The sequence below is a fragment of the Formica exsecta genome, unplaced genomic scaffold (assembly GCF_003651465.1).
Source record: "Formica exsecta isolate Colony F162 unplaced genomic scaffold, ASM365146v1 scaffold164, whole genome shotgun sequence".
Taxonomy (NCBI): Eukaryota; Metazoa; Arthropoda; class Insecta; order Hymenoptera; family Formicidae; genus Formica; species Formica exsecta.
This window is the reverse complement of record NW_021848957.1, coordinates 453,374-474,054: the sequence shown is the minus strand read 5'-3', so window position 1 is coordinate 474,054 and position 20,681 is coordinate 453,374. Positions and strand designations below refer to the sequence as shown.

The 20,681-nt window shown below is 29.7% G+C and overlaps 3 protein-coding genes across 3 annotated transcripts in view; 1 reads left to right on the top strand and 2 right to left on the bottom strand.

The window, feature by feature from the left end:
• Positions 1-63: 63 nt before the first annotated feature.
• Positions 64-5,581, bottom strand: LOC115233224 (cytochrome P450 4C1-like). Its single transcript, XM_029803540.1, has 11 exons — positions 5,373-5,581; positions 4,964-5,073; positions 3,877-3,967; positions 3,069-3,254; positions 2,789-2,834; positions 2,124-2,226; positions 1,849-1,941; positions 1,492-1,599; positions 1,332-1,400; positions 433-591; positions 64-234 (listed from the first exon to the last, which is right to left on the bottom strand). The coding sequence occupies exons 1-11, from the start codon at positions 5,524-5,526 to the stop codon at positions 64-66; spliced, it is 1,290 nt and encodes a 429-aa protein (XP_029659400.1). The 5' UTR covers positions 5,527-5,581.
• A 5,137-nt stretch (positions 5,582-10,718) lies between these two features.
• LOC115233232 (cytochrome P450 4C1-like) lies at positions 10,719-13,676 on the bottom strand. Its single transcript, XM_029803545.1, has 4 exons — positions 13,566-13,676; positions 12,220-12,388; positions 10,952-11,131; positions 10,719-10,888 (listed from the first exon to the last, which is right to left on the bottom strand). The coding sequence occupies exons 1-4, from the start codon at positions 13,572-13,574 to the stop codon at positions 10,719-10,721; spliced, it is 528 nt and encodes a 175-aa protein (XP_029659405.1). The 5' UTR covers positions 13,575-13,676.
• Positions 13,677-17,406: 3,730 nt separating this feature from the next.
• The window catches only part of LOC115233226 (probable ATP-dependent RNA helicase CG8611), a 19,959-nt gene continuing 16,684 nt past the window's right edge, over positions 17,407-20,681 (top strand). Inside the window, exons 1-6 of the mRNA XM_029803542.1 lie at positions 17,407-17,635; positions 17,812-18,615; positions 18,691-18,957; positions 19,042-19,262; positions 19,421-20,018; positions 20,106-20,336. Coding sequence (XP_029659402.1) covers positions 17,570-17,635; positions 17,812-18,615; positions 18,691-18,957; positions 19,042-19,262; positions 19,421-20,018; positions 20,106-20,336 — 2,187 coding nt within the window. The 5' untranslated portion in view covers positions 17,407-17,569. The remainder of the gene's footprint in view (positions 17,636-17,811; positions 18,616-18,690; positions 18,958-19,041; positions 19,263-19,420; positions 20,019-20,105; positions 20,337-20,681) is intronic.

The following is a 20,681-nucleotide window of genomic DNA, read 5'->3' as shown; positions in this document are numbered from 1 at the left end:
ATTGTCTATACAAAGGCAAACTAAATTGCAACAAAATTTACATTATTTTATATGTAGATGATTTCAATTTCTCGGTCCTGCGCTGAACGGTAGATAAGAATAAGGATGATGATTCTGTATTTTCTTGGGCAAAAATCTATCCGGATCAAATACTTCTGGATTTGGCCAAAATTTGGAGTCTCTGTGAACTTTGTAGATATTAAGATATAAGATTGTTCCAGCAGACATATGAATCTGTAAAAAGTATATTATAAAATTATAAAATATAAAAATTCATGAAATTAAGAGTTCTTTTGAGAAATAACATGAACATTTGTATTCTTAAATATTTAAGCAATTAAACTTATTTTATATTCGATAATATATACTCTGTAAAATGTGATATATTCAAAGATATATGCAGAAAAAAAGTGATTAATTACGTGGTTTTACATTCTCCTTAACGTCTCGTATTATAAAAAAAACGCTGAGATATAAACGTAGCGTTTCCTTTAAACATCTGTCTAAATATGGCAAATTTTGCAACAATCTCATGGTAAGTTTTCCTCCGTTCTCTTGCATCATGGTATCGACTTCAACCCTCACACGTTCCTATGATCGTTCGATAATAATTAAAGTGTATTTTATAATATTTCGGTTTTTGTATGCATAGATACAAATAAATTTTTAATGAATGACGAAATACATCGCAACAAAAGATTGATATCTATACTTACTTTGAATAAAAATCGCAATTTAAATAATACACTACTAAAAAAAAATAGGGAATAGTTTTCATACTCTAAAAATTGGGCTATATTCAAATCGCTGAAACTCGACGAAAAATCATCGTAGACAAAAAGTTGAAAAAGCATTTTGAAGCTTGAAATTTCAACTGTAACGTGCTATCGACAGTTTAAAAAAATCTTTTTATTTTCTCATTTCTAAAAAATACAGGTTTAGTTTTAAAATCGTGTAACTTAGACAAAAAAAATCGTAGGAAAATTTAAAAAAAAGCATTTTGTAGCCAAAATGTTGTAGTTTATGGAACTTGAGTTGAGAGAAATCCTTTTATTGAGCCACAGAGTGTCAAAAATACATAATTTTAAGAAACAAAACAATGGGTTCTTTCTTGAAGCACAGAACAAGGAAGATAAAAAAGTTTTTAAAAAAACACTAATAGGGCGTTAAAATTGTAACTTCAAGCTTCAAAATGCTTTTTTAATTCTTTGTCTACGATGATTTTTCATCGAGTTTCAAAGATTTGAACATAGCCCAATTTTTAGGATTAGAAAAGTGTTTTCTATTTTTTTGGGGGTCGTGTATATCGCAATATACTAAGAAAAAGGTACCTGGATATCTTTGTGTTCAGCTAATAGTAATAAAGCAAAGGTCATACTCATCGCTGTAGTATCGTGACCCTATAATCATCGTCATATGCATATCGCCATACAGTTAAACGTGCTTAGATGATATGTACAAAAAATTAGAAAAGAATATTCAGATACATACCTCAAACATAAAGGTATCGACTTCTTCTCTGATATCCAAATCAGTCAACAAATTGTCTCGAGATGCCGCTATTAAGAGATCCAACATGGCTAGCCGCTTTTTTTTTAACTAGAAATAAAAAAACACGTTAGCGTCGATTTCATTTTTGCATGTCGCGCTTTAATTATATAACATTGTTTTTGTTTAAAAATTCAGAATTTCTATTAAAAATAATAATGATTTAATTTTACAGCAGACATATGTTGCATTATTACGTGTGATTATGTGTTTGGTATAAATATTACAGGCATAATTTAATGTTTGATTGCGTAATCAAACTTAATTATTAGCTCTGATCTCTTATGTACTTCCAAATACTTCGACATCTATCTCTGTCTCTTTGTTATTTTCAAGATTTTTCAAATATCGACCAATGGTACGTTCATGATAAAGTTTTCGTTCTGCGATGACCTACACACAAGTACGATATTAAATTTTTTAAATGATTTTTTGTATGAAATAACAATAGCACACATCGTATTATATTATATCATAAATATTAAAAGCATAATGTATTATTAATATTTATTGTAATTTTATATAAAAGATAACGTTTGTGTGGCGGATTTAGAATAAAATGATACATAACATACTTTTTCCGTAAATCCATGCAATATTTTCAAGATCTTTTTTTGCTTTCTCCCTTGTGGCAATAATGAAAACAACAAATCGTTATAGAACCAAAGTCCGAATGCTCTAAACCATAATTCAATCAAATTATATAATTTTAATAATGACATAATTTTGTAAAAGCTTTATTTAAAGTCGCTACAAAATCTTACTGTAATCTTTATGTAATCTCATTGATTATAGAAAATATAGGTAAAAAATTAAATTTAAAACTATGTATATTACAAAAAAGATATTTAGAATCTTTTAAAAACATTATACTTTTGTTTTAACTATAGATTTTTCCAAAAATCAAAGATAATTTTTCTTCAGATATTATTGCAACTATAATTTACAACTTAGTTTACGTAATATTTCAATATTCTAACATTCACAATATTTTCAACATTTTAAAGATTGCAAACAATTTTCATTTCGAAATAAAACATTTAACGTAGAATAGATTTTGATTCTTAATTGCCGCTTTAAACGAATCAACGTCTCGAACTAATTGTTCACCTTTACATGATTATTCAATATTTAATTTGTTATTCAAAATATATATAGAAAATATATATCACACACAATCATAACTTAAAAGATTATAAATATATCACACAATTATTTATTATATACATGATGTACCTACCTATAATATATCAGTTGCATTATGTCGTAAACTCCCATGGCAGTTTCTGCAAGTGCATGTATTATATAAGACCGGATATACAGTCGAAGATATTTACAATTGAATATTTCATCAGTAGCTTGAAGTATAAAAAATCAGATATTATCTATTTTTTCTGTAGCAGATACTTTGTATGGGAACAAATTATCTTTTTAAACTATGATATCTTAAGCTATGATATCATTTAGAATGAAATCCCTGTACATATTACAGGACAATGAGAACTTTACAAAAACCTTACCGCATATGGCGTTTAGCGTATATTCACTAATAAATGGTAATAAATCTTTTACAACTGCCATCCCGACATCTTTCAAAGATTTTGTCATATAATCATCCTCCTTGATCAATATATCAGCATATTGAGTTAATATATTGAAATGGAACGCATGTGTTAATAACTTTCGTCGCGTATGCCACTTAGCGCCTCGAACAAAATTAAAATAGCACGAATTGTGAAATAAAATAAAAATAATAATATATATTTAAAGATAATATTATATAAAAATAAGATTATTCTCTTTCTTAATTTAATGTTTATTGAGCAATTCTCAAATAATATTATTATCTTAAATTTATTTCTCTTTTATCGCGCAAAATTCTTTTATAATTTGTTCAACCTTCTCATAAAATTTTTGCAGTAAAAGAAGTACAAACTTGAATTTAACTATTATTTTATAATTAAAACTTCATAAATTGGCAGTCAAAAAGAAACTATAACTTATTAAAAAATCTGTTACGTGATAGTGTTCGATTTAATTGAAAATCTTTTTTAGTTGAAACATCTGTTACTTTTATTTACTTGAGAACACATGTATTACGGCGGAATCGTCCCTCAATATAATTTTACTTACAAATTTCTTTCAAATTTATTATTTTTTACGGCAAAAAGAAGTTATGTAAGAGTTTATCGTTAAAAATAATGTTCAAGTCTAATCCTGTAAATGTCTAATCTGTAATTTTATTTGATTTTTTGTGATGGAGACAAATCGAACACAAATTGTAATACGTAAAGTATGTACGCTTATATATTAATGCCATTACGTTACTTGTGCTGGTGAAAAGACCTGTGCCGTGCCAAGGTTGAAACAAGTTATACATACGACTTTTCTCGGTGCGCTTGGTATTGCTTAATATCGTCTGAGATTATCGAAAATATGTTAGGAGAAAAATATTAATTTATTATATCACTCAATCTTACAAATAATTTATTAATCGTACCACAAAGGACGATGGGTAAAATGAGTCAATTTTTGCCTAAAAAGTGTAACGTAAGTTATATACAATATGTTATTTTACTTTTTTGGGGTCGCTGAATACAATGGTAGCAGTTTTATCCGTGTAAACCCGCGAAAAAGTGGTCAAAATTCGCCTTAAAAAACCGAATTTGTAACTAGCAGCTACATAATTTTTCTTAAAAACAATTATGTGTTTTTTTACACTAATTGATTCTTCTCATTATTTTGTGCATAAAAATATTGAGGTTACGGCGGCTGACAATTCGATGGATAAAAAAAAATGTTAGGGCAAAACGAGGGACCCCTCATTTTTTTTTAATGAAACCTAATTTTTTTATATTAATCAATTTTTCGCAATATTCGGCATAAAAGTTATAAGGGCAGAATGGCTAAAAAGTGAATAGTTTACGAGATATTTTATACTTTAATTTGATATAATTTTACATAAACTAGGAAATATCTCGTAGAATATTAATTTTTCGATGAACTTACCTCAATATTTTTATGCACAAAATAATGAAAGAAATCAATTGGTCTAAAAAACAAACACATTGTTTTTAAGAAAAATTATATAACTGCTAGTTACAAATTCGTTTCTTTAAGTCGAATTTTGACCACTTTTCCACGGGTATAGACGGATAAAACTGCTACCATTGTATTCAGCGACCCCAAAAACGTAAGATTATATGTATAACTTACGTTACACTTTTTAGGCAAAAATCGATTTATTTTACCCATCGTCTTTTCTATCTAGTTTCGATCGAGTATATATCGATATTTTCTCTATTCCTCTTTTTAAGGAACCTTTTTTTACAAACAAAAATCTTTTTGTGAAACGCAGGATTTTTAAATCTGACTAAATTGTAATGTCTACAGATAATTGAATTTCTTTTATTACCTCTAGATCATTTGGATGACGGATAGTCACACAACACGTGAAAAAAATCCAGAATTTAAAAATGGGATAATACTTATCAGATAAACTATATATCACTTTCCATTGTTCCTCTGAAAAATATATTATAAATATCAATACAAAAATTTTGGTGGGATTAATTTTGTTGTTATTTTATTACATCTTTACTCAAATACGTTGAAAATAGACAAATAATAATTATGATAATGATTTGCAAATGGATATTGCCGAGAGAAAAGCCTTAGCTTTGTAAGATATGTAATCTGCATATTTTTGATCGGTATACGTTCCAGATCATAAATTTTTATGAATTTAATTTTTACTTGTATGTATGCATGAATGACGAGTCATCTATCAATTAATGTAAATAGATTAGAAATTTTATACTTGCCTGCTGAAATATATGCTTGAAATGCATTGCCAGCAATCGGATGGCCCGGTGGTCCTGGTAAAAGATTAACGAGTCGCCCGTTTCTTCCATATTGTACGTAATAATAATATACCAATAAGATAAACATGGATGACAACAATAGAGTGATAAACATCGTTTCTTGATGTCCTTGACCGTTTAATTAAACTTCTGATCTTCTTCAGCTTACTGTTTTACTGATACTTGAATACACGTTACAAAAATCTTTTTTATTTTTGCTGTTTATTTAATTGTTAAAAGTTTCCGTAAAAATAATATAATATACATTTAATAAAATTATAATAATTGGATCAAGCTAACAACTTGCGATATTTGAGAAAACTTATATGTAAGAATAACGCGTTCATACTCATTTTGATATTATTAAATATTGTTTAGATTTTGCAATAAAATGTTATAAAATTTTTATTTTATACAAATATTGTTGATTATCTAAGAGATTCACCTGATGCGATGAATAGTTGAAACACTACTCAAATGTTTAAAATGGAATTGCAAATATCTTTAAGCCTAAGCAGATACATGTGTCAATAAAACAAATCTTTACGAACTGACCATCAAAATCTGAGGCCTGTACTTATAACCCAGACTATACTGTACTTATTTCCAGCTGAAAGTAAAAGCGTATTAATAATGAGAGTGTCATATCTTGAGAGGTAAATCGGTTAAACCGGTTAACCCTTGAGCCGTTTTCTGTGCCAAAATTGGTAAGATCGATTACGTTTCAAAAATCAGTATAATCGTTTTTGAGGTTGCTGATTTCAAATCCGGAGTCGTAATTTTGATATCGCGCATCTCTGAAACCATACGTCCAAAAAGAACCTAATTTTACCTAGGATACCAAGTTTTATCCAGATCCATCGAAATTTATCGGAGTTATTCAATGTGCGCATATATGCGTCTGTTACGTATCAGCTTTAAATAACGCGCGTCTTCTTATATAAAGTAGAGCGCGCTTTCCAGAATAGTAATAAATTACGTATAAATCGGGCATCGCCATTAGGGGAGCCGATATATATATATATATATATATATATATATATATAAAACATGTCGCAAATTTTTACTTGATTCATTTTTAAGATTAGTTCCTGCATCCATTATTCGTAAAAAAAAAAATATATTAATGCGATGCGTAGAGAAGCGGGAAAACATATAATGACAATGCTATTGTAAATTTATATGATAATCATAATATCATAAAAAAGGCGCTCCATTCATAGAAGCACTTTTTTCACTTGTTATTTCGCCTTGCCTGAGCGCGCGAGATCTTATCCCTGAAGGTCGCTTATCTACTGCATTTTCTTGGCATAGAGACATTTGGAATCCTTTGCCATCGAGTGGATCCGAAAGATCCATATCAATTGTCTTACGACGCTTTACTTAATAAATTGAAAGAATATTATGCCCCGGAGCCGTTAGAGATAGCGGAAATTTTTGTTTTTCGGAAGCGTTTGCAACTACCGGAAGAAAGCGTTCAGGAATATATGGCAGCGTTACAGAAGCTGTCGTTACACTGTAAGTTTGGCGAATACTTGAAGTTCGAACTCAGAAATCAATTCGTCTACGGATTGCGAAATCAACGGATCCAAGGTCGATTACTGCAGACAGCAAACCTGATGATGGAATCAGCCTTGAAGACGGCTAGCGGGATGGAGCTGGCGGAAAAGAGTGTGAACGAGTTGAAAAGATTCAGCGGTCGTGGTGGATTTTGTGGGATCGGGCGCCAAAGCATCAAAGAAGAGGTCGGATAAAAAGGTCAAACCGAAGGGACAGCCGAAAAATCACAAATATGGGAAAAAGACAAACTCGTTTAACGGGACTTATAAGTCCAAGGCACAATTATCACAAAATTCGAAAATCAATAATGTTTCTTGTTACAAGTGTGGACAGAATCATCTGGCGCCCGATTGTACTCTTTCTCGGCACATTAAATGCCATGAATGCGGCGGTAAAGATCATTTGCAAGAAGAAAGGTCAGACTCAACTTTTAGAAGAGGTTTATAGATTAGATGAGTTGGAGCATTCACGTTTTCGGGTTAAGTTCACGGTCTCTCTCTGTCTGGAAAAAAGGCGAGTCACCTTTGAAGTAGATTGCGGAGCTGCCGTCACGCTGGTTAGTGAAAAAATGGTTGCGGAAGGTGGTATTTCCACATTTGGTGTGGAATGATACAGAAAACACAGTTGAGATTGCGCTCATATTGTAAACGAAACTTTGCGCCGTTAGGTTTTGTTAAGATTAGGGTACGTGATACAGACGACATATGCGAATTGAACTTGTACGTTGTTCGTTATGACCGAAGCCCACTGTTGGGCCGTGAGTGGATCAACCACTTAAAAATTCTAGGAAAGGTTAAATCTAGTTTAAATGAAATTGAAAATATTAAAACGCTCGAGATCCACAGTCGCGATAGGTTAGAACAATTATTTAAGAAGTATCCCGATGTTGTAAGCGAGGAGTTTTCATCCATGCGTCAAGTAGAAGCCCATTTGAAATTAATAGAGAATGCGAAGCTGATCTTTTTAAAAAGTCGATCAGTTCCCTTTAAACTAAAAGAAAAAGTTGAAGCCGAATTAGAAAATATAGTCCAAGCTGGAATTTTGGAAAAAATAGAGTCATTAAAATGGGCTACGCGAATAGTGCCGGTATTGAAAAAGAATAGTCAAATCCGAATTTGTGGGGATTTTAGTGTTACGGTAAATCCATTATTAATTGTGAATGAACACCCCTTATTCACTATAGATGAACTTTTTGCATCTATGACTGGAGGAAAGATATTTTCAAAAATCGATTTAAAACAGGCATATCTGCAATTACCATTAATGGAACAGAATAGAGAAATTTTAACATTAAACACACACAGGGGATTATACAGAAGTGATTGATTGATGTAGCATCAGTGCCAGCGATTTGGCAACAAACAATAAAAAATATCTTGAATGGAATTCCAGGAATCGCGGTATTTTGGATGATATAAGAGTTATGGAAAAGAACATAGAAGGACCCATGAAACGCTTAGAATTAGTTTTTAAACAATTGTCCAAGCACAATTTACGTATTAATAAGAATAAATGCAAACTTTTTAAGGACAATATTAATTATTGCGGATATGAAATTGCTAAAAATGATATTTCCAAAAAGGAACAAAAAATTGAGGCAGTACGGAAAATGCCTAGACCTAGTAACATCACAGAATTAAGAGCGTTCATTGGACTAATTAATTATTATAATCGATTTATTGAACATCTAAGTGATTTATTACAATATGTTAACCGTAAATTGAGAGAGAGAGAGGGGGAGGGTGGGAGATGCGAGAGAGAAAACAATGGTTTTTTTTATTCATTGCAATCTTCGATATAAGAGAATAAAAGGACCGTTTAAAAAGCCAGATATATATAAGAAATATTTTCCGGTGAATAAATCCGTGCGCGGCGCCGCACAATAAAACGCATTTATCCTTGCCTCGAGATAAATTTGCGGAAATTGGATCTGAACGCCGCGCACGATTTCCATCCGCTTTGGGAAACGCGTTTAATTTTGCAGTTTTTTGTATGGATGAGAGGGGAGAGGGAGGGAGGGAGGGAGGGAGAGAAGGAGAACAATAATTAAAATGCGTTAATTGTATAATTATTTATAGTTAACAACTTTAAAGAACTATAAAAAATGTGATGAATTTGTTTATTGTAATAAAAAAAAAAACAAGCTGAAAATTGTGCAAATTAGAAACTTGCACATTGCTTCCTCATCATTTTGTTCCGCTCTCTAAAACAAGCGGGTTTTTTAATTTAGGCTTCCTCATAGAGAAAGCCCGATATCTCAAAATTTGAGGAAGTTAGAGCGTACACAGACATTTCTCAAAAAATTCAAAATTTTATATAAAATGAACCCCTTCACCGTTCCTAGCCAAATTCAATACCAACCATTCTTTAATGATACTCTATTCATGTAAAACAATTTAGCTCGATATCTCAAAATTTGCGAAAGTTACAGCAACCATGCCCTTTTGGTGCACATACACACATACATACACACGTACGGATATTTTTAAAAAATGTGTTTTGCCGACGTTTTATAACATTCTGAACACATTGGCAACGAAAACTAAAAAAAAATTTTTTTACGTAAACAAAGCTTCCTCCATGAGAAAGCAAAACATTATTCACGTAATAAATTTTTAAATCAAATAAAATTTTTTAATTGGCCATTGTTTGTTTATTTATTGTATAATTGTATATTGTATAATTGTTTGTTCATTTATTGTATAAGATAAAATTTTGTAAAATGCTATCTAAATCTAAACAGTGATTAATAGTATCATAATTATGGCGAGTATTAGTCTTACATCAATTATCTCAAACATTTAACATAAAAGTTGTTTTTCACATTGTTATAATTTTATTTAGTATATACATAACTGTAAACTCTGTGCAAATTTGTGAGTATTATATATCTATAAATATATTTTTATTGCTATGCAAAGATACAAAGTTGTTTTGTAATAAGCCGGAGCTATTTAATGAAGCATTCGCAAACTCCGTCCTAAATAAAAAATAATTTTTAAAATTTTTATCTGATTCTTATCAAAACTATTACCCCATTATATTATGTCTTTATATAATATATAATTTATATAATTATCGCGATTGCTTAAAAGCGTTTCTCTCTTTGTTTTTGTTGTTTATTTAATTGTTAAAAATTTCCGTAAAAATAATATAATATACATCTAATAAGATTATAACAAACCAAAAACTAATATCAAACTAAAAGCTAACAACTTGTGGTATTTGAAAAAACTTATGTAAAAATCGCGCGCATACACTAATTATGATATTATTAAACATAGTATTCAGATTTGGCATTAAAATATTATAAAATTTTATTCTATACAAATACTGCTGATTACCTTATAAAATCGCTGATGCAACGATCAACTGAAACACTACTAAAATGGAAGTGCAAATCTCTTCAAGTAGATTCATGTACCAGAAAACAGATTTTTACGAACTGACAATAAAAATCTGAGGTCTATATTCATAGCCGTTTTCCAACTAAAGAGCGTAATAATAATGAGAGTTTATTAGAAACAGAGAAAGATATGAGCACTATAAATTCTTTTTCTTTTTATTTAATATTTTTGAAATATTAAATATTAATTAATGTAATAAAGATATAAAGATCCGAAAGTAATAAAATATATGAAAGAAAGATTACACATAAAAATAATAGAAGAATTAATTAGAAGTAAAATATATTTAACGTAAAATATACATACAATTACATATTAGATCATTTTGTAAGATCATTTTTTATAAGATTCTATAAAATATTTTCGTCAATTTCTTACACTCGTGTGGTATTCTTGTTAGTTTTGAAAGTTTGTTTGCGGCTGATCGGTCCTTTAAATAATCTATGGGCTCCAAGTAAAAATTGTGCACCAAAGAAGCAATCATACACTCCAACAGACTGAATCGTTGACCTACAATTCAAAGTTTTATCAAAAACTATCGACAAGAAGAAAAGAAAATCGCAAGTAATTCACCTATGCAATTCTTCGGTCCTGCGCTGAACGGTAGATAAGAATAAGGATGATGATTCTGGACCCTCTCGGGCAAAAATCTATCCGGATCAAATATTTCTGGATTTGGCCAAAAATTGGGGTCTTTGTGAACTCCGTAGATATTAAGATATAAGATTGTTCCAGCAGGTACGACATATAAATCTGTGAAAAGTGTATTATAAAATTACAAAATATAAAAATTCATGAAATTAAAAAAGAGAAATTTTTGAAAAATAATATGTACATAATATATATATTGTATTCTTAAATTTTAAAGCGATTGAACTTATTTTACATTTGATAATACATAGGAGAAGGTAGAGTAAAACCGGGTACTTTTTTGGATTTGTCTTCCTACAAAAAATCAGAGAGTAAAAAAAGTTTTATTAACTGTTAGTAGTCTTTAGTGGACTTTAAATTATGAGAAAATGAGGCTAGTCGCTGAAAAAAAAAAATTTGGTTACCGAGGATAACAAGATTTTTTGAAGAAGTCAAAATACTTGGTTTTGCCTTGCCGGTAGTGTAAAACCGGGTACCCATTTGAAAACATGTAAAACACCGTGCAATTACAAAATCTAAATTTATTTTAATTAAAATACTATACAAAGATGTATTTTATTGACAAAAATCACAAATAAAGATATCTTCTTGTTCTACATTGCTGCAAGACTTTCTTATTTAATTTTTTAATTTCGAAGGTCTCAAAAAGATTTTTTTTTAGTGGTTTCTTTTTCTGAGTGATTGTTTTTGTTTCCAATTGCTTTTTATAGGGAGACAAAGTCAGGATAACAGTGTTTCCTCTTTTCATTACATGAAATGTGTAGGTTTTGCCTCAACACAAAGAAAATAAAAAACACGGCGGCTGTATATTCCGGCGTACAAAGTGACGATCAAAACTAATGCGATATAATATGTACAGAATGCAATGCTACATTTACCGAAACAAATGCTCTGTGTAGGAAAAATCCATAACGATTCGATTGTTGCCTCGATATCGATCTTTTCTAGCCCGAAAATTTTGAACTTCTTTCAAAAAGGAAATATCGTGTGCACGTGGGCACGGTTCATTTCAAAATAATGATGGCATCAACCTACAACTAATAACACGAGTTAGCCAAAGATAGTAGCACTTATCACGAAAAAACAGAGGTACCCGGTTTGACCCGCCTACCCGGTTTTACCCTATTTTCCCCTACTCTGTAAAATGTGACATGTTCAAAAATATATGTAGCAGAAAAGTGACTAATTACGTAATTTTACATCTTCCTTAACGTCTCGTAATATAAAAAATGCAGTGGGATATAAACGTAGCGATTCCTTTAAACATCTCTCTAAACATGGCAAATTTTGCAACGATCTCATGGTAAGTTTCTTTCCGTTCTCTTGCATCACGGTATCGACTTCAACCCTCACACGTTCCTGTGATTGTTCATCGATAATAATTAAAGTGTATTTTATAATATTTCGGTTTTCATATGCATAGATACAAATAAATTTTTAATTAATGACAAAATATAATACATCACAACAAAAGATTGATATCTATACTTACTTTGAATGAAAATCGCAATTTAAATAATACACTACTAAAAAAAAAATTGGGAATACTTTTCATACTTTAAAAATTGGGCTATTTTCAAACCGCTAAAACTCGACGAAAAATCATCGTAGACAAAAAATTGAAAAAGCATTTTGAAGCTTGAAGTTAACGCCCTATCGGTGGTTTTAAAAAATTTTTTATCTTCCTTGTTTTAAAAAGAAACCCATTGTTTTGTTTCTTAAAATTATGTATTTTTGACACTCTGCAGCTCGATAAAAAATATTTTCTCGAAGAATTCATCTCACAATCAAGTTCCATAAACTACAAAATGTTGTTTTAAAAATTTTCCTACGATTTTTTTTTGACTGAGTTACACGATTTTGAAACTAAATCTGTATTATCTAGAAATGAGAAAATAAAAAAGTTTTTTTAAACTATTGATATCACATTACAGTTGAAACTTCAAGCTTCAAAAAACGCTTTTTCAATTTTTTTGGCTGCAATGATTTTTTGACAACTATCGACATTATTTCTAAAAATACAGGTTTAGTTTAAAAATCGTGTAATTCGGTCAAACAAAACCGTAGGAAAATTTTTTAAAAAGCATTTTGTAGGCAAAACGTTGTAGTTTATGGAACTTGAGATGAATTTTTCGAGAGAAATTTTTTTATCAAGCTTCTTTTCTAAAGCACAGAACAAGGAAGATAAAAAAATTTTTTAAAACCGACAATAGTTAAAGTTGAAATTTTAAGCTTCAAAATGTTTTTTTTAATTTTTTGTCTACGATGATTTTTCGTCGAGTTTCAGCGGTTTGAAAATAGCCCAATTTTTAGGGTATGAAAAGGGTCCTCCATTTTTTTTTTTTGGGTAGTGTATATCGCAATATACTGAGAAAAGGGTACCTGGATATCTTTGTGTTTAGCTAATAGTAATAAAGCAAAGGTCATACTCATCGCTGTAGTATCGTGACCCTGTAATCATCGTCATATCGTCATACAGTTAAATGTGCTTAGATGATATGTACAAAAAATTAGAAAAAAAGATTCAGATACATACCGCAAACATAAATTGACTTCTTCTCTGATGTCCAAATCAGTCAACAAATTGTCTCGAAATGCCGCTATTAAGAGATCCAACATGGCTAGCCGCTTTTTTTTTTAATTAGAAATAAAAAAACACGTTAGTTTACGTTGCATTATTACGTGTGATTATGTGTTTAGTATAAATATTACAGGCATAATTTAATGTTCGATTGCGTAATCAAACTTAAATATTAGCTCTGATCTCTTACGTACTTCCAAATACTTCGACATCTATCTCTGTCTCTTTGTCATTTTCAAGATTTTTCAAATATCGACCATTGGTGCGTTCGTGATAAAGTTTTCGTTCCGCGATGACCTACGCACAAATATGATATTAAATTTTTAAAATGATTTTGTCTATTACATAACAATAGCACATATCGTATTATATTATATCATAAATATTAATAGCATAATGTATTATTAATATTTATTGTAATTTTATATAAAAGATAACGTTTGTGTGGCAGATTTAAAAAATAATATGATTCATGACATACTTTTTCGTAAATCCATGCAATATTTTCAAGATGTTTTTCTGCTTTCTCCCTTGCGGCGATAATGAGAACAACAAATCGTTATAGAACCAAGGCCTGAATGCTCTAAACCATAATTCAACAAAACTATATAATTTCAATAATGACGAAATTTTGTAAAAGCCTTATTTAAAGTCTTATTTAAGTCGCTATAAAATCTTATAGTAATCTTTAAGTAATCTCATTAATTGCAAAGAATATAGATAAAAAGATAAATTTAAAACTATGTATGTTACAAAAAAGATATTTAGAATCTTCTAAAACTAAAATAATATTATATAAGATTATTCTCTTTTTTAGTTTAATATTTATTGAGTAATTCTCAAATAATATTATTATCTTAAATTTATTTCTCTTATATCGCGCAAAATTCTTTTATAATTTTTTAAACCTTCTTATAAAATTTTTGCGATAAGAGAAGTTACAAGTACAAATTTGAATTTAATTATTATTTTGTAATTAAAACTTCATAAATTGGCAGCCAAAAAGAAACTATAATTTATTAAGAAGTCTGTTATGTGATGGTGTTTGATTTAATTGAAAATCTTCTTTACTTGAAACATCTATTACTTCTATTTACTTAAGAATACATATATCACGGCGGAATCATTTCTCAATATAATTTCACTTACGAATTTCTTTCAAATTTATTACTTTTTAGGACAAAAAGAAATTATGTAAGAGCTTAAAAATAATATTCAAGTCTAATCATGTAACATTTTATTTGATCTTCTGTGATGGAGACAAAACAAACACATATTGTAATAGTAAAGTATGTACGCTTATATATTAATGCCATTATGTTACCTGTGCTGGTGAAAAGACCTGTGCCGCCCCAAGGTTGAAACAAGTTATACAGGGTGGGACATTTATAGTGACGCGGGCATATTTTTTGGAAACGAATTGAGATATCAAAAAATGTTTCAGACAAAAGTTGTAGGGTTCCAAGGGGGGCATAAGATAGTACTATTGCTTTGATCTTGAGTGAACGTGCCATGGTCATATGAAGTTCAACTTTGTTTTTTTTAATGGAACCTTTTATTTTTCATTGCATATTCTTGTAGCTTATCTCGAGAGCTTTTTAAAACACTATATTAAAGTATAATATTTTTTTATTAAGTACTTTTTGAGTTATTTTATACTTTATTCTGACATATTTTGATATAAAAAATAAAATATCTTGTAAAATATTTAGTTTTCAATAATCTTACCGTAATACTTTTATGTACCGAATAATGAGACAAATCAATTAGTGTTTAAAAAAAAACAAATAATTGTTTAAAATAATACTGTAAATATTGTAAATAATTACATACTTTTTCTTAAAAACAATTATTTTTTTATACTATTCGATTTCTCGCAATATTCGGCATAAAAGTTATAAGAGCAGAATGGCTAAAAAGTGAATAATTTACGAGATATTTTATACTTTAATTTGATATAATTTTACATAAACTAGGAAATATCTTGTAGAGTATTAATTTTTCGATGAACTTACCTCAATATTTTTATGCACAAAATAATGAGAAGAATCAATTGGTGTAAAAAAAACACATAGTTGTTTTTAAGAAAAATTATGTAGTTGCTAGTTACAAATTTGTTTCTTAAAGGCAAATTCTGACCACTTTCCAACGGGTTTAGACGGATAAAATTGCTACCATCGTATTCAGCGACCCCAAAAACGTAAGATTATATGTATAACTTACGTTACACTTTTTAGGCAAAAATTGATTTATTTTGCCCATCGTTTTTTCTATTTAGTTTCGATCGAGTATATATCGATGTTTTCTCTATTCATCTTTTTAAGGAATCTTTTTTTACAAGCAAAAATCTTTTTGTGAAAGCGCAAGATTCCTAAATCTGACTAAATTGTAATATCTACAGATAATCGAATTTCTTTTATTTCTTTTATTTCTCTAGATCATTTGGATGACGGATAGCCACACAACACGTGAAAAAAATCCAGAATTTTAAAATGGGATAATACTTATCAGATAAACTATATATCAGTTTCCATTGTTCCTCTGAAAAATATATTATAAATATCGATACAAAAATTTTGGTGGGATTAATGTTATTATTATTTTATTACATCTTTATTCAAATACGTTGAAAATAGACAAATAATAATTATGATAATGATTTGTAAATGGATATTGCTAAGAGAAGAGATAAGGTATGTAATCTGTATGCGGATACTTTTGTTAGATATACGTTCTAGAACACATGGTTTTATGAATTTAACTTTTTTGCTTATTTGTGTGCATGAATAACGGATCGTGTGTCAATTAATGTAAATAGATTAGAAATTTTATACTTGCCTGCTGAAACATGAAATTGAAATGCATTGTCAATAATCGGATCGCCCACTGGTCCCGGTAAAAGATTAAGGAGTCGCCCGTTTCTTCCATAATGTACATAATAATAATATACCAATAAAATAAACATGGATAATAATAATATAGTAATAAACATCGTTTCTTGACGTGATGTCCTTGGTCGTTTAATTAAGCTTGATTTTTTACAACTTATTGTTTTTCTGATGATCCTTTAATACACATTACAAAAGTCTTTTTTGTTTTTGTTGTTTATTTAATTGTTAAAAATTTCCGTAAAAATAATATAATGTACATTTAAAAAGATTATAATAATCGGATCAAACTAACAACTTGCGGTATTTGAGAAAACTTATATGTAAGAATAACGCGTTCACACTCATTTTGATATTATTAAATATTGTTTAGATTTTGCAATAAAATGTTATAAAATTTTTATTTTATACAAATACTGCCGATTACCTAAGAGGCCTAAGAGGCTAATTCACCTGATGCAATGATTAGTTGAATGTGCTGGTACTTTGTGGCTCTATATTTCTGCAATGTCTTTGTAATGTTGCATTGCAATTTGCAACATTGCAATGTTGCTGCAATATAATCGCAATGATCTGTGCTGTATGGGTCTTTTGAGATAATGAGTTCTATGTACCATTAAATTGATCAAATACACATACACAAATACAGTTTTTTACAACTGGCGAATATACTTGGCGGCCTTTTTTTACCTTTTTCCAAGAAGGTAAATTTTTAGGAATTATAATTATTCTTGTTTGTAATATATATATATTAATTAATATCTTTAAATAAGTCAGCAAAGAATCCGCCACCACGCCCGTCATATTTCATCAAATATGTAATTACCAACAATAAAATTAACAAAATTAAAAAATATATATTAAGCAAACACAGAACATATGCACGCATGTAGCATAGAATCTCGAAATCAATTCGTTTTGAAATGTGCGCATGCGCGCAGTTTGGCACATGTTCTGCAACGTGCTTGCGTGCATGATGTTGACGAGTGTTTCTGAAATACATTACGTTTTGCACATATCATTACCCGTTGTAAACAAAAAGTGCTAAAGAGGAGCTAGTTTATATGTATAATGACAATTTCAGACATGGATATTTCTTTAAATGTAACGGCGGATCCAGTTTTCTCAGCGAGAACTGTAAGTATTCGATTATAAGTTAGATTAGGTTAGGAAATCTGTAAACACGTGCACGTGTGTATGAAACATGTGTGCAGAAATATTACAAATTTTATGTCATCAGTTCATAGTAACTAAGTAAATACATAAAAAGAAAACGGTAAATTAATTTTTCATAAATGTTTGTGTCTACTCAGAATAAACAGAGAAGGACCGAGTCTTTGAAAACCTCGATTAAGAGATTGAAAAATCAATCCTTAGGCAAAAAAGGTATAGCTGTGAATAATGAGTCAAAAAATGTAAATACACAAAAAATAGAATCTAAGAAAAGAATTAGACAGAAATCATTATCGACTATCTTCGCCAAAAAATTGAAAGAAGCCAACGCAGTCAATCAAAATGCGCAGTCTCAAATTGTACCTCGTGTTAAAGATATAACGGCGAAGGCCCAACCAGAGTCAGGAAAGATTAAACAATCTGATAAATCTAATAAAGTTTTGTCTATAGCAAATTCTGATATTACAAACAAACAAACTGTATCCTTTACAAAGATAACAAAACAACATATCGGTGAGACACTGTTGGCGAAAAAGAGAAATATTTCAATTGAACAGAAAAAATCACTTTCCAATATATTCTCAGGTCGATTGAAGAATGAATCAAATAAAATTGAGTTAAATGTGTCACATGACATTGATAAAGATAGTAAATTAAATAAAAAATCTGAAATAGTAACTGAGGAATCTCCTACTTTGAAAGTAACGGAGAGGATAAATATCTTGAATAAAAGAGATGAAAAGAAACGTAAAGGGAAAATTGTAAATAATAATAGGAAATCAGACAAAACTCCAAAACTAATGCACAAAGCAGGTGGAAAAATCTCTTCTTTATTTGGCAATAATCCTGATGTACCAACCATAGGGCAGAGACTTGTAAAACCTGTAGATGAACCAGTTTTTACAAAGATCACTTTTGCAGATCTCAATATTCATCCATATATGGTTAATACTTACATTCAATCAATGTTTAAAATGAAAATTTTTGTATTGAAATAATTTATATTTATTATCTCACAGATCTCAAATTTAGAACAAAATATGCATATAACCAAAATGACAACAGTTCAACAAAAAGCGATTCCTGAGATATTCTCAGCTAGGGATGTTTTAATAAGATCTCAGACAGGATCTGGAAAAACGTTAGCATATGCTTTACCTATTGTTGAACTATTACACAAAATTAAACCAAAATTAAATAGAAACAGTGGTTTATTGGCCCTTGTAGTTGTACCAACAAGAGAACTGGCTCTGCAAACATATGAATGTTTTATAAAACTAGTTAAAGTGAGTTAGTTGAATATATTTTTTGATAAAAATATCTAATACTTATATGCTAGCATATTAAAACTACATTGTAAATAATTTCAGCCTTTTACATGGATTGTACCAGGGTATGTAGTTGGCGGAGAAAAGAGAAAGGCAGAAAAAGCACGGTTACGAAAGGGATGTAATATATTAATAACTACTCCTGGCAGATTGTTAGATCACATAAAGCATACAAAAGCGTTGAGATTAAATGAAGTTAGATATTTCGTATTAGATGAAGCTGATAGAATGCTTGATATGGGATATGAAAAGGATATTTCTGAGTAGGTTTTTTTTTCTTTTTTTAACTGTACAGTAGAACAATAGATTATCATATAAATTGTTGATATAAATAAATAAATTATTGTTTATTTTATTAATAATAGAAAATATAATTAATAATTATGAAATTATAATATATTATACATGTTATATAATTTAGAATAGTAAGTGCTTTGACAGTATCAAGTTCCAACAAAGCTGAATCAGGATATGATGCTATGAAAATATTGAAGCAAAATATTAAAGATACATCAACTGATAAAAAAATTTCAAAAGAAGATGATATAAAATCTTGTAATAAAATAGAAGATCATATCGATAGCAATAAAGTGAAACGTACGTATCATTCAAGTGATGACAGTGAAGATGACAATCAAGATATTATCAAAGAAAAAAAAGTTTCATTGAAAGAAAGGAAAAAAGATACAAAATATTTAAGTATGAATCAAGGATCTGATTCAAAATCGGAAAATGCTCAAAAAATTGAGCGAGATTGTAAAGATGTAAATCAATCAAGAAGGCAGACAATTTTATTGTCTGCGACTTTGACGCAAGCTGTTGAAAAATTGGCGGGCCTCGCGATGCACAATCCAATCTTCGTCGACGCGGCTAAAGAGAATTTAGAAATGAGCGGAGGAGACACCAGCGAGATCAACGAAGATCTAATAGTTCCACAAGGTGTAATTCAGAGTTACATAGTCACTCCGCCTAAATTAAGAATGGTCACTCTGAGCGCTTACATCGCCAGTAGATGTCAGGTAAGGAACTCTTTGCTCTCCATTTCAAGAACAATATAATTTTACTCGCGACCCACGATTACATTTTTTTCTGGCGTTTTATTTTAGACTCCTGGGCAGCATAAAATAGTGATCTTTATGGCCACGCAAGACATGGTGGACTACCATACCGAAATTTTGTCCTCTGTCCTTACGAAACCAGTGGATGACGATGACGAAGACTTCGATTCGCTGGTTGATGTAGAATTCTTTAAACTACACGGTAACATGACGCAGAAGGAAAGGACGGAGGTCTTCAAAACTTTCAGTCAAGCGAAGAGTGGAGTACTACTATGCACGGTGAGTCATTTAAAATTACTTTGAATGTTCACGAAATTTTTGCGGACATAATTTTCTTTATTCTTTTAGTTGCGTACTTTATAAGTACTTATATATTTAGTACTTAAATATTTTAAACTTGTCTAACTTCTTAATAGATATAAAGTACACGTCGAAACATGCTTTGTTTGAGATATATCGACTAAATTTTCCGCTTTTCTTCGTGATTAAAAATCACTATAAATATTTAAAATCCTTGTTTGCTCTTAAAATACATATTGCGCATTGTAAAATGCTTTATTTAAGATACTGATATATTAAGAAAAAAATATATATATATAAAATTATAAGAAAAAAATTATATAA